Source organism: Callospermophilus lateralis, chromosome 4, assembly GCF_048772815.1.
Source record: "Callospermophilus lateralis isolate mCalLat2 chromosome 4, mCalLat2.hap1, whole genome shotgun sequence".
NCBI classification, from domain to species: domain Eukaryota; kingdom Metazoa; phylum Chordata; class Mammalia; order Rodentia; family Sciuridae; genus Callospermophilus; species Callospermophilus lateralis.
Genome location: NC_135308.1, coordinates 146078029 through 146093115, shown reverse-complemented (window position 1 = coordinate 146093115; position 15087 = coordinate 146078029). Strand labels below are relative to the sequence as shown.

Here is a 15087-nt window from a genome sequence, read left to right as displayed (position 1 = left end):
AATGAAAGAAGCAACAGGGCATTATTTTTCACATGGAGCTTCAGGTCTTCAGATAAAAGAGGACGAGGAATTAAAATAATGTCAGTAACTGACACAAAATAAGCACATAAGAATATCTGAGACACAGGAGTGAACAGAAGAGACTATTTCTAGGCCATGTCCATGTGCAAAACATCCCATATTTACTAATCAAAGCAACTGTTCTGAGAGCCTTGTTAATTCTTGACTTCAGATTAACTCATTTAACAAATGTTTATTTAGTACCTACATGTGAGACAAATGTGAATCAAGCAAGGACCTATCAAAAAGAAACCTGAGAGGCTAGAGTTGTGGCCCAGTGGTAAAGTACTCGCCTAGCAAGCATGGGGCACTGGGTTCGATCCTCAGCACCACATAAAAATAAAGATATTGTGTCCACCTAAAACTGAAAAATAAATTAAAAAAAAAAAAAAAAGAAACCTGAGTCTAGAATGTCCTCCCAAGTCTTGTGGTGAAAGTATACCAAGGTTCAGAGGTGGGGCTTTTTAGATAATGACTGGATCATGAGAGCCCTGATCTCATCAGTGGATTAATCTGTGTGATGGATTAATTCCCTGGTAGCTGAACAGACTACTGGGAGGTGGACACTTCCCCTCTCTCCCTCTTGGCTTCCCTGCTGTCATGCACTGAGCAGCTTTCCTCCAGCAGGGCCTTCCATCATGATATTGTGCCACACTTTAAGCCAGAGCAATGGAGTTGGCCAACAATCACCTCAATCCTCCAAAACCATGAGCCAAAATAAATCTTTCCTCCTCCAAGCCGTTCTTGTCAGGTATTTTGGTAACAGTGACAAAAAGATAACTAAAACAGATGATATTAGTCGCAGAGATAAAAATTATGTGGAAATCAAAAAGCTATTCCTTACAGAAGATTTGGTGGAGACAGTGCATTCAAAGTAGGCTAAAGGAAATTGAGGGGCTTTTCAAACAAAAGGAATAAATCTAGATTTAAAGTGTAGGTGTACAAAATGTTAAGAGTATAGGGGGACTGGGGATGTGGTCCAAACGGTAGCGCGCTCGCCTGGCATGTGTGCGGCCAGTGTTCGATCCTCAGCACCACATACAAAGATGTTGTGTTCGCCGAAAACTAAAAAATAAATGTTAAAATTAATATTAAAATTCTCTCTCTCTCTCTCTCTCTCTTTAAAAAAAAAAAAGAGTATAGGGACCTTTTCATAGTTCAATCTGGCTAGAATACAGGAGAAGCAGAAGTAACAGTAGAGAAAAAAGGTTGGGAAGGTATTCAAAGAGTCAGCCCAAAGAGCCCACTGAAGGTGTGGGCCATCAGGCGGGCTCCAAAAGGATAAAAAGATAAAGAAAAATCAGCCACCAACCGAGGTAGGCCTATTACAAACATTCTGGGTCTAGTTTTTGGTGAAGTTCAAACTGTAAAAATGTCCTTAAGCTTTTCCTATCAGGCTTAAGCAAAACTACAGAAGAAATGACATCTCAGGCTGGGGATATAGCTCAGTTGGTAGAGTGCTTGCCTCGCATGCACAAGGCCCTGGGTCAATCCCCAGCACCACAAAAAGGAAAAAAAAGAAATGACAACTCTTACTCCTCTTTCTTTATTCCTTCTTTCACTGCTCTTGGAAGTCACCCTCCTCACCAAGCCCTGGCTCTCAGATCTTTCCCTATTTTCTAGCTCAGGTTGGATGTTCTCAAAAACAGGATCATCAGGAGCAGTGTATCCTGTATGCAAACTGGGGCTTTAGACAAGGAACTAGAAGTAAGAGTATTCGAATGAGAATGAATTAGAAATTTCAGTATTTTAAGAATGCAATGAGATATGCTGGGTGGTGGGTGAGAATGGCTTTCCTGGCCTCCCCAGGCTATACAAGAAAGGATGGACACCCTGTGCAACTAAGCATGAAACACCCGAACACTTGTACTAGGAACTTCCTAGCTCCCTCCTACGCTTCCGGGGCTTCACCACTTGTACAGCTTGCCCTTGTTGACAGACACTACCAGTCTCAGCTGTGCCTGATTCAGTGTCCATTCACAACTAAGGTGCTTACTGCTGCCCTCCACATCAAGAAGCCAGGGTACCTTCCTGCACATCAAGAAGCCAGGGCACCTTCCTGCACAGTCACTGAAGGGAGATTAAGAATAGCCTTCCTGGCTTTATTACAGAAGATTTCTATGAGGCAGTGATGACAGTGATTTTTTTTTTTTTTTTTTTTTTGTGGGCTCAAACTTAACATGCCATTTGAATCAACCTTGATGTAACAGTTACATTCCCCCCCAAATTAGTCAAATGCATTGAAGTTGAGTTGGGGGATGTCTATTTGGCTATAATTTTTGTGAGTATACATACTACTGAATTTTTTTAACTATATAAATGAAACTTAAATTTTAAAAATGCTAAAAAAATTTTCCTGTACTTGCAAGAGTCAATATATAATTATACAATGACTCAGGTGAGCATGGCTACTACTTGGATTTTATTTACTTACCTCAAGGTAAATAATCACAAAACTACCAAAGTGGACCTCAATTTTCATAACTCTGCTATAACTAGGTCACTTGATTCTTTGAATTTTGGCAATAACTTCAGCTCAACAGAGATTCATTGAATTTCTACTACATTCCAGGCAGTGGGGATACAACGATGAACAAAACAAACCTACGTTTTTAGTCATTTACTAAATCATAAAAAATCTAAAACAAAACTCAACCAGTCATTGTTTGGAAATACCTACCAAGAGCTCTGCTGCATGGAAGCACACTCATTAAGACTCTGTAAATGTAAAAAAGTATTCTGAGCAGAACAGAAAAAGAAGATAAAACACAACTTGTATTTCTAAAAATACCTCCCATTCTGAAAGTATTTCTAGAAAGTATTTTTCCTCTGGCTGAGGGTATCTTTAAGCAGGTCATAAAACCTTAGGAATTAAAACTTCTAATAGAAAGACTATATACCATATGATGTGTCAAGAGAATTTCATCAGATGCACTTTAGTTTTACTATTTCAAAGACATCTGGAGAGGAAAAAAATGTGACTATTACAGAGTTTCACAGCTAATAAAGAACCATCATGGGATCCTAAAATAAAAAAGTTTCTAGACTGAAGCCAAATTTCACTACACCTTCACAGGATCCACAAAGACACAACATAAAAAGACCTTTTTCCTAGCCAGTCGTGGCAGTGCACGTCTATAATTCTAGCGGCTCAGGAGGCTGAGGCAGGAGGATCAGGAGTTCAAAGCCAGCCTCAGCAACTTAGTGCGGCGGTAAGCAACTCAGTGAGAACTTGTCTCTAAATAAACCATAAAAAAGGGCTGCAGATGTGGCTCAGTTGTCAAGCACCCTTGGGTTTAATCTCTGGTACCAAAAAAAAAAAACCCACTTTTTTTCTAAAACCATTTTTAATAGTATAGTTAATTAAATACTGCCACAAAAAGAAATATATGTACTAAATGAAAGAATATAGTGACTTCAACTGAATATGCACTTATCTCTTTCCTTCTAAAACCCTGTTAAAATGGCAAGATAAAGAGAATGGAAAAGGGGGTCTGGGGTTGTGGCTCAGTGGTAGAGTGCTTGCTTAGCATGTGCGAGGCACTGGGTTCAATTCTCAGCATCACATATAAATATATAAATAAAGGTCCAATGACAACTAAAATAAACACACTCATACACACACACACACACACACACACATATACACATATATACAAATAAAAGAAATTCTGAATGTTTAAAAAACAAAAAAAGGGGGGGGATGGCAAAGGAGGCAGTGACACAATGTTGGAGCTGGAAAGCAGGAAAATGGTGACTAACGCAGCAGAACCAAGAAAACAGAACCCAAAAAACAATAGAGAAAAACGAAAAACAGATGCTACAGACTCCTGAAATGCTCAGAAATTGGAGGCTCTAAGGATATCCAAAGGTGGGCCTGAGGATGAGCTAAGAACAGAAGTCCAGGACTCCTGGGAAAACAGCAGTGGCTCAGGCATCGTTCATTAGTCTCCCTGAAGCCATCTAATAAAAGCAGTCAGAGTAACTAGAATAACACAACCAAAACTGCACTAATGATATCTGTAAGACCATGTTAAGTGACAAGGTATCCCCACAAACCCCAAGATACAAATGGATGGAGACAAATAGAGCCGTAAGACCTGCATGGGATTAACATCTATATAGGAAGAAGCAGAGAATCCCAAAGAAGCCTAGTGACACTTCCTGGACTAACCAGAAAAGAGAAGCAGAAACTGAGTACAGGAGAGTAGGTACCATCTGGAGAGGTAGACCAGCCTGGGCCATGAACTCTCAGAACTAACCAGGAAAACCCTGCAAGGCGTAGAAACAGAATCCAAACTAAGCAGAACAAAGATGATACAACAAAGGAAAGAGAAGGTCCAAAAACAACAGGGGAATGCAAGGTGTGAAGAGATCTCATGAAAATAAGAATGCATTTTTAACATTTATAAAAATGAAAGATTAGAGGCGAGAAGCTAGAAAGGTAAGAAACACAAATGGGTTTCATCTAAGTCCATGTGCATAATCTGAATGCACTCCAGAAGTGATATGCTTAAAATGCACACTAGAATTCAGGCACATTCAAAATGTTCTTTTGCTAGAGAAATGTTCCTTTGTTCTTCTCCCTAATATTATATGTGTTGGGAATTCATTAGTTTTCTATTTTTCTGACCAGTTAAAACAGTAGAAAAAACTGCTGCTGAATCCCAAAGTTATGAGAAAAGGGGAATAAATTGCAGAATAATGCTGCTACAGACAATAAAAACACACCAGAATCTTGAATTATAAGGTACCAGCACCATCTAGGATAGAACTGGAATTTGGAGAACAGAGGGAGCAAGTGAAATACAGAACAAATGCTGACCTCTAGCATCTATTCCTAGTTCTCTTCCACCTAATTCTGAGAATCCATCAGCCAGATTTATCCTCCAGGCAGAAAATTGCCAGATTCTTTTCTAGGAATCTGAGGAGAAAAAGACAAAAGACCCAGAAATACTAACAGAAAGGTTTCCCATCCAGTTTACTTTTCAGAGAAGGTCTCAGTCAACACAGAAGGTTTTAAATGAGCCTTTTCACAGCTATCTCAGTTACCCAATGATCACTGCATGGCTAAAGAAGCCTTTAAAACAAAGGCCAAAGCAACCAAACAGAAAAAGACAACTTGGAGGGCAAAAAGTGTGAGTTTGAGTGTGAGTGTGTGTGTATGTGTGTATATATACGCTCCCACACCCATGTGTACGCACGTGTGCAGGCAATTTACATATTTATATGTAAATTGGATATTTACATATAAAATATATAATTTCTATATACATTGTATATATGTGTATGTATCTCCTAATAGAGGAAAGAGAAGATATTCCATCTATAAAAAAAGAACATAAAGCTCTTCCAAAAAAATAAACAATAAGGGCAGGGATGCAGCTCAGTGGCAAAGCATCTGCCTTGCATTCACAAAGCCCTGGTTTGACCCCCAGTTCCAAAAAAGACAAAAAAAAGAACCCTACCAAGATTAAATAATAAGAATAGACTCTTGGGCATTAAAATAAAAAGAAAAAAATAGAATAAAACAGAAATAAAATGAAAAATGGTAGAAATTTAAAACTCGATAAAAAGGCTGAAAGGTAAAACTAAGGACACTTCCAGGAAATGGAACACAGTGTAGAAAGCTGAAATATAGAAGATGAAAACTAGATGACTGATCCAGGAGCCGACATCTAAATGAGGGGTGTTATAGAAAGAGAAGGCAGATTCAAACCAAATATATATATATGTAGTTAAATATATATGTTTGTAAAATGGAATCCAACATGGCGGCGGGCACGGAGAGATCATGTCTCTGACCTCTTCAGCTGCGCGGGCATAGGGAGTCGTAAACCATCTAAATGCTGTTTGCTCAGGATCACTAGGCAATGCTGAGCTGACATGGATCTGGGGCGAACAGTCTGGGCCTCTCAGAACACACACCGAGCCCCGGATCGGCTGAATTCAAACTCCCGTTCGCCTGCATCTCGCAGGTAAACCACTGTGACTCAGCACTAAACGATCCGGCTGAAACAACTGGTCGGCCCTTCTGAACCTGCGGAGGTTAATACCAACTGAGCCTTCACAGACAGTGGCCACAGGATTGAGATGGAGCTTAGGAGAGCCAGTCAGGACCCACCCGTTGCATTGGTCACCCAGCAAAGGGAACAAACTGTCGCCATTTGCATGGGATACCACCATGGCAGAGAACTGACGTCACCAGAATGCGGCAGAGGAGATAACTTCATTGAAACTGGCAGAGACAGCATCAAATAAATTCACAGGAGTAAACAGTAACTCAGCAGTCAAACAGAACAAGAAGTAACATGAGCAGCAAGAAAAAGCAAGAAGAAAAGGGGTACAAACAATGCAGGACAGCCTAAATATTCAGGAAGACCTAGAGGCATCAGAAAAATGGCCAAATAAAGAACTCAAGGAATACCTTAGACAGATGGAAAGGAATCTTAAAGAAGATATGAGATAGCAAATTCAAACAGTGAAAGAACACATTAAAAATGAATTACATAAACAGATAAAAAAAACCAAATAAGCATCTTTATCAGGAGATAGAGATTATTAAAAAAAAATCAAACAATAATTCTAGAAATGTAGGAAACTATAAACCAAATTAAAAACTCAAATGAGAGTATCACTAACAGAGTAGAGCAAGTAGAAGCCAGAACGTCAGATAATGAAAACAAAATATATCAATTTAAAAAGAGTCTAGCCAACTCAGAAAGGTTGGTAAAAAATCACAAGAAAAACATCCAAGAGACATGGGATAACATAAAAAAACCAAACTTAAGAGTCATCGGGATAGAGGTTCAAACCAAGGGAATGAGCAACCTGCTGAATGAAATAATTATAGAAAACTTTCCAGAAATAAAAAAGGAAACGGATATACAAATTGTAGATGCATACAGGACACCGAGCAAACAAAATCACAGTAGACCAATGCCAAGACACATTGTTATGAAGATATCCAATATACAGAACAAAGAGAAAATATTAAAAGCTACAAGAGAAAGGAGGCAGATTACATTCAGGGGTAAACCAATAAGGTTAACAACGGATTTTTCATCACAGACGCTGAAAGCGAGAAGATCCTGGAACAACGTATTTCAAACACTGAAAGACAATAGATGCCAACCAATAATTTTATATCCAGCAAAATTAAGCTTCAGGTACGACAACGAAATAAAAATCTTTCATGATAAACAAAAGTTAAAAGAATTTGCAGCCAGAAAACCAGCACTGCAAAGTATCTTGAGCAAAACACTACACAGGGAAGAAATGAAAAACAATAACCAAAACCAACAGTGGGAAGTACCTCAGTAAAGACAAAGGGCAGGGGGAAAGCTAATCATGGAGAAACAAACTAAATTTAAAAAAAAAAAAAAGATAAATAATCAAACATGGCTGGAAGTACAAACCATATATCAATAGTAACTCTAAACGTTAATGGCTTAAACTCTCCAATAAAGCGACATAGGCTGGTAACATGGATTAAAAACACAAATGCAATAATATGCTGCCTCCAGGAGACACATCTGATTGGAAAAGACATACACAGGCTGAAGGTGAAAGGGTGGGAAAAAATATACCACGCACACGGTCCTCGTAAGCAAGCAGGGGTGGCCATCCTCATATCGAATAAAATCGACTTCAAGACTAAGTTAATCAAAAGGATAAGGAAGGACATTATATACTGTTAAAAGGGGAACCATTCACCAACAAGACATAACAATTATCAATATTTATGCACCAAATAAGGGTGCTGTGACGTTCATAAAACAAACTCTCCTCAAGTTCAAGAATCAAACAGACCACAACACAATAATTATGGGTGACTTCAACACACCTCTCTCACCATTGGACAGATCCTCCAAATAAAAGTTGAATAAAGAAACTATAGAACTCAATATCACAATCAATAACCTAGACTTAACTGACATATATATAATATATCAACCATCATCAAGTGGATATACTTTTTTCTCAGTAGCACATGGATCCTTCTCAAAAATAGACCATATAGTATGCCATAGGGCAACCCTCAGTAAATATAAAGGGGTGGAGATAATACCATGCATTTTATCTGATCATAATGGAATGAAACTGGAAATCAATGATAAAAGAAGGAAGGAAAAATCCTACATCACATGGAAAATGAACAATATGTTACTGAATGATCAATGGGTTACAGAAGACATAAAGGAGGAAATCAAAAAATTCTTAGAGATAAATGAAAATACAGACACAACATATCAGAATCTATGGGACACAATGAAAGCAGTTTTAAGAGGGAAATTCATCGCCTGGAGGTCATTCCTCAAAAAAACAAAAAACCAACAAATAAATGAGCTCACACTTCATCTCAAAGCCCTAGAAAAGGAAGAGCAAAAAACAGAAAATGTAGCAGAAGGCAAAAAATAATTAAAATCAGAGCGGAAATCAACGAAATTGAAACAAAAGAAAATATTGAAAAAATTGACAAAACTAAAAGTTGGTTCTTCGAAAAAATAAATAAGATCGACAGACCCTTAGCCATGCTAACGAAGAGAAGAAGAGAGAGAACTCAAATTACTAACATACGGGATGAAAAAGGCAATATCACAACAGATGCTACAGAAATACAGAAGACAATTAGAAATTATTTTGAAAACCTATATTCCAATAAAATAGAAGATAGTGAAGACATCGATAAATTTCTTAAGTCATATGATTTGCCCAGACTGAGTCAGGAGGATACACACAATTTGAATAGACCAATATCAATGGTTGAAATAGAAGAAGTAATCAAAAGACTACCAACCAAGAAAAGCCCAGGACCGGATGGGTATACAGCGGAGTTTTACAAAACCTTTAAAGAAGAATTAATACCAATACTTTTCAAGTTATTTCAGGAAATAGAAAAAGAGGGAGCTCTTCCAAATTCATTCTATGAGGCCAACATCACCCTGATTCCTAAACCAGACAAAGACACCTCAAAGAAAGAAAACTATAGACCAATATCTCTAATGAACCTAGATGCAAAAATCCTCAATAAAATTCTGGCAAATCGGATACAAAAACACATCAAAAAAATTGTGCACCATGATCAAGTAGGATTCATCCCTGGGATGCAAGGATGGTTCAATATACGGAAATCAATAAATGTTATTCACCACATCAATAGACTCAAAGATAAGAACCATATGATTATCTCGATAGACCCAGAAAAAGCATTTGACAAAGCACAGCATCCCTTTTTGTTCAAAACATTAGAAAAACTAGGGATAACAGGAACTTACCTCAACATTGTAAAAGCTATCTATGCTAAGCCTCAGGCTAACATCATTCTGAATGGAGAAAAATTGAAGGCATTCCCTCTAAAATCTGGAACAAGACAGGGATGCCCTCTATCACCACTTCTATTCAATACAGTTCTCGAAACACTGGCCACAGCAATTAGACAGACAAAAGAAATTAAAGGCATAAAAATAGGAAAAGAAGAACTTAAATTATCACTATTTGCAGATGACATGATTCTATACCTAGAAGACCCAAAAGGGTCTACAAAGAAACTACTAGAACTAATAAATGAATTCACCAAAGTGGCAGGATATAAAATCAACACGCATAAATCAAAGGCATTTCTGTATATCAGCGACAAAACTTCTGAAACGGAAATGAGCAAAAACACCCCATTCACAATATCCTCAAAAAAAATAAAATACTTGGAAATCACCCTAACAAAAGAGGTGAAAGATTTATACAATGCAAACTACAGAACCCTAAAGGGAGAAATAGAAGAAGATCTTAGAAGATGGAAAAATATACCCTGTTCATGGATAGGAAGAACTAACATCATCAAAATGGTGATATTACCAAAAGTTCTCTACAGGTTCAATGCAATGCCAATCAAAATCCCAAAGGCATTTCTTGTAGAAATAGATAAAGCAATCATGAAATTCATATGGAAAAATAAATGACCCAGAATAGCAAAAGCAACTCTAAGCAGGAAGTGTGAATCAGGCGGCATAGCGATACCAGATTTCAAACTATACTACAGAGCAATAGTAACAAAAACAGCATGGTACTGGTACCAAAACAGGCGGGTGGACCAATGGTACAGAATAGAGGACACAGAAACCAATCCACAAAACTACAACTATCTTATATTTAATAAAGGGGCGAAAAGCATGCAATGGGGGAAGGATAGCATCTTCAACAAACGGTGCTGGGAAAACTGGAAATCCATATGCAACAAAATGAAACTAAATCCCCTCTCTCACCATGCACAAAAGTTAACTCAATATGGATCAAGGAGCTTGATATCAAATCAGAGACTCTGCGTCTGATAGAAGGAAAAGTTGGCTCCGATCTACATACTGTGGGGTCAGGCTCCAAATTCCTTAATAGGATACCCATAGCACAAGAGTTAATAACAAGAATAAACAAATGGGACTTACTTAAACTAAAAAGTTTTTTCTCAGCAAAAGAAACAATAAGAGAGGTAAATAGGGAGCCTACATCATGGAAACAAATTTTTACTCCTCACACTTCAGATAGAGCCCTAATATCCAGAGTATACAAAGAACTCAAAAAATTAAACAATAAGATAACAAATAACCCAATCAACAAATGGGCCAAGGACCTGAACAGACACTTCTCAGAGGAGGACATACAATCAATCGATAAGTACATGAAAAAATGCTCACCATCTCTAGCAGTCAGAGAAATGCAAATCAAAACCACCCTAAGATACCATCTCACTCCAGTAAGATTGGCAGCCATTATGAAGTCAAACAACAAGTGCTGGCGAGGATGTGGGGAAAAGGGTACACTTGTACATTGCTGGTGGGACTGCAAATTGGTGCAGCCAATTTGGAAAGCAGTATGGAGATTCCTGGGAGAGCTGGGAATGGAACCACCATTTGACCCAGCTATTGTCCTTCTCGGACTATTCCCTGAAGACCTTAAAAGAGCGTACTACAGGGATACTGCCACATCGATGTTCATAGCAGCACAATTCACAATAGCTAGACTGTGGAACCAACCCAGATGCTCTTCAATAGATGAATGGATAAAAAAAAATGTGGCATTTATACATAATGGAGTATTACTCTGCACTAAAAAATGACAAAATCATGGAATTTGCCGGGAAATGGATGGCACTAGAGCAGATTATGCTAAGTGAAGCTAGCCAATCCCTAAAAAACAAATGCCAAATGTCTTCTTTGATATAATGAGAGCAACTAAGAACAGAGCAGGGAGGAAGAGCAGGAGGAAAAGATTAACATTAAACAGAGACATGAGGTGGGAGGGAAAGGGAGAGAAAAGGGAAACTGCATGGAAATGGAAGGAGACCCTCATTGTTATACAAAATTACATAAGAGGTTGTAAGGGAAATGGGAAAAAAAAAGGAGAGAAATGAATTACAGTAGATGGGGTAGAGAGAGAAAATGGGAGGGGAGGGGAGGGGAGGGGAGGGGGATAGTAGAGGATAGGAAAGGTAGCAGAATACAACAGTTACTAATATGGCATTATGTAAAAATGTGGATGTGTAACCGATGTGATTCTGCAATCTGTATTTGGGGTAAAAATGGGAGTTCATAACCCACTTGAATTACATAAGAGCTTTATAATGTTTTGAACAACCAATAAAAAAAAGGAAAAACAATAAATAAAAAATAAATATATATGTATATAAAATGTACGTGTAGATATATATAGATATAAAAGAAATAATTCAAAGTGAACTTCCTAAATTAAAAACAATACATTTCCAATTAAGATACTAAACGTACAAAACAATGAATGAAATCAAACACACACCAAAACACATGAAATTTCTCTGAAGACTAAGATCCTAAAATCTTCCACAGAGAAAGATTAGGAAACAGAATGGCTTCAGACTTTTCAACATCAACTTTGGAATTTGGAGGAAAATGAAGTAATAACTTCAAGTTTTAAGATAAAATAATAGTTTCCAACTATGACTAAAGAAAGGCTAAATTATAAATGTATTCATAGTATCTTTAGTACACAAAGTCTACTTAGTCATAGTAATAATACTAAAGACCTAAAGAAAATTTTGTCATACTGCATTACGACAATGGGGTGTGTGCATGTGTATACATACATATGCTAGAGGTAGAACAGGGGGGAGGAAGAAGAAAACCCAAATCTGCACCTTACTATAGGGAAGCCAGTAGATAATTCTTCAGATGGGAAAATCCAAAATAGCACTATCAGCAGGCCATATGGAGATAAGAAGGTAAATATATCAAAAGAAACTCTAAAAGCTAAAAGTGATAACTCTGAAGAATTAGAAATGGGAAGAGGTATAGTTTTCATAATAAGCCTCTTACTACTATCTGAGTTTTTAAAGTATGTTCATGAAACTTTAATGAAAACCAAGTAAAATTTAAAAGAACATATAGTAAGTCCACAATCTTCACTCCTTTTTTCATAGAATTTTCATAGAATTTCATCCCTATAATAACTGTTATTCTTTATAAGAATGAAATTATTTTAATCAGATTTTATTAGTGCAATTACATAAATGTGGCAAAAATTTTATTTACTGATACAAATATAAATACCAAGGCAGACAAAAGAATTTAAATGAATCTTGAATTTTCAAAACAAACAACCTTCCAGTGGGGAGTTCTAAATCAGACTGCTCACCACACACAAAGAAAGGTAAGAAATACAAATGGGTTTCATCTAAGTCCATGTGCATAATCTGAATGCACTCCGGAAGTGATATGCTTAAAATGCACACTAGAATTCAGGCACATTCAAAATGTTCTTTTGCTAGAGAAATGTTCCTTTGTTCTTCTCCCTAATATTATATGTGTTAGGAATTCATTAGTTCTCTCACCTGAATTGAAGAATCATCTGAACTTGAAATGAGAGTCTTCTCATCATCTGTGAACTGGATGTGCCGTACAGCTTTCTTGTGACCAACCCTGGACTGGAAGACTCTGTTGTTTAGAAATTCTAAAATCTTCAAAGTAGAAAAACACAGAAACTTAATACAAAGAAATTAAGTAATACCTAGGCATTATGCCCCCAAAGATACTAAAAGAAAATAGGATGAGAGAAGGGTACAGAATTCCCTTCTCATAGTTCTTTCAGTTAATTAAAAATACACAAGTGAATGGGACACATATATACACATATATGCACATATACACATTAGCACACACCATGTAAAATCAAACATTCACTGGAATGGCCAGATGGCAGGAGGAACCAGTGATCCCTCTGAATACTCAACTACCCAATTCATCAAATAAGAGGCAGTCCAGGCTTAGCCTCCAAAAAAAAAGACATTTATGATGGATAAGAAAAAAGAACAGTAAATATCCTGGATAAGACAAGGCAAGCTCTTCACAAAACAACAGAGATGAGAAAAGATAAAGGATGACAAGACTTAAGAGGGCTAAGAACTAACGTGCCAAATGCAGAGATTCATAAATGAGTAATAGAAACTAAAAAAAATAATAATGACTGTCAAAATGCTCTCAAATGAACTTACACCCTCACAAAAGTAAATATGGTTTCTTCGCCCAAATTAAAATGTAGTCAAGAAAGCCAAAGGAAAATAACAATGGAGTTAAATTCAAACCTAACCCATATATCTACAAATTGGCCCCTTGGAAAACAGAGGGAAGTAATGGTTTGGATCTGGAATGTCCTCCCAAAGCTCACTGTTAAGACTTGGTCCCCAGTGCAGCAATGTTCAGAGGTGGGATCTGGGGAAGTGACTAGATCACCAGGCACTAACCTCATCAGTGGATTAATCCATTGATGAATTCATAATCCGAATGGACTGTTGGGAGGAGGTGGAAACTGTAGAAAGGGAGCCTAGTTAAAAGCGAGTGGGTCCCTAGGGGCATGCCCTTGGGGATTTCATCTTGTCCCCAGCCCCTCCTCTCCGATTCCTGGCGGCCATGAGGTAAACAGCTTTCCTCTGCCACACTCTTCTGCTATGAAGTTTCTGTCTTGCTACAGGCCCCAAAGCAATAAAACCAGTGGAGCATAGACAGAAAATTCTGAAATCATGAATCAAAATAAATCTTTCCTCTGCTAAGTAGTTCCTCTCAGAACTTTTTTGTCCCAGTGATGAAAAGCTGAAACAGAACTGTGTGAATGGGAGCCTTCCTAAGTGAGCAGGATAGACAATTTCATAATTCTTCCAGGGAAGGCAGGGTAGCATAATAGTGGAGCGCAAAGGCTCAGAGACCTGCCTTTGAATACTGGTTCTACTACTTAGGAAAGTTGTAGAAATGAAGCGTTCAGACGTTTGTAAAACAAGAATAACAGTATGTAACACCTGGGATGTTTTAAGAATTCAATGAGAGCATCTGACACAGTAAATGTCTAATAAATGCTAGTTGCTATTATTTAGGCTGAACCATATGAAATTGCCATTTTATATGTTAAAATTAGATTTAGAAAGTCAGATATTGGTAATTTCACACAGTTCATTATGTATATGTGTGTGTGTGTGTGTGTATAGAGAGAGAGAGAATGTTATATATATATATAATGTGTGTGTATATATAATGTTTGATGACTTTGAAGGGGTTAAGGATGTAGTAGGCTTGTTTCTAGATACTTTGATGGTTAAAACCAAAAGGAACATGGTTGGGATGTGGTTCAGTGGTAGAGCAATTGCCTAGCATGCTCAAGGGTCTGGGTTCAATCCCCAGCACCACAAACAAACAACCAGGTAAAAGAAAAAGAAGAAACAAGAACCTTTTCAGAATAAATAATAATATACAACAATTTGTATATTATTATATACAAATATATATATAAAGATTATATATATACACACACACACAAAGGAAAGGGAAGACTAAGATTTACCTCTAAATGTACAATCATCTCTTATAGCACCCATCCTAACAATGAATTTTTCATAACAATGAAGAAAAAAATGAAGTCTTGACTCCAAATCCATGCTACAATGACCACAGGAAGTATATAATAAAATTAATGTCATTTCTTTCTTCATTTTGTGTATTAGTATTCAATCTCTTC

The 15087-nt window shown here is 37.3% G+C and overlaps 1 protein-coding gene across 1 annotated transcript in view; it reads right to left on the bottom strand.

Moving 5' to 3' along the window:
- Apaf1 (apoptotic peptidase activating factor 1) overlaps positions 1 to 15087 on the bottom strand; it is an 83162-nt gene that overhangs the window by 10637 nt on the left and 57438 nt on the right. The window contains exon 22 of the mRNA XM_076854975.2: positions 12917 to 13042. Coding sequence (XP_076711090.2) covers positions 12917 to 13042 — 126 coding nt within the window. The remainder of the gene's footprint in view (positions 1 to 12916; positions 13043 to 15087) is intronic.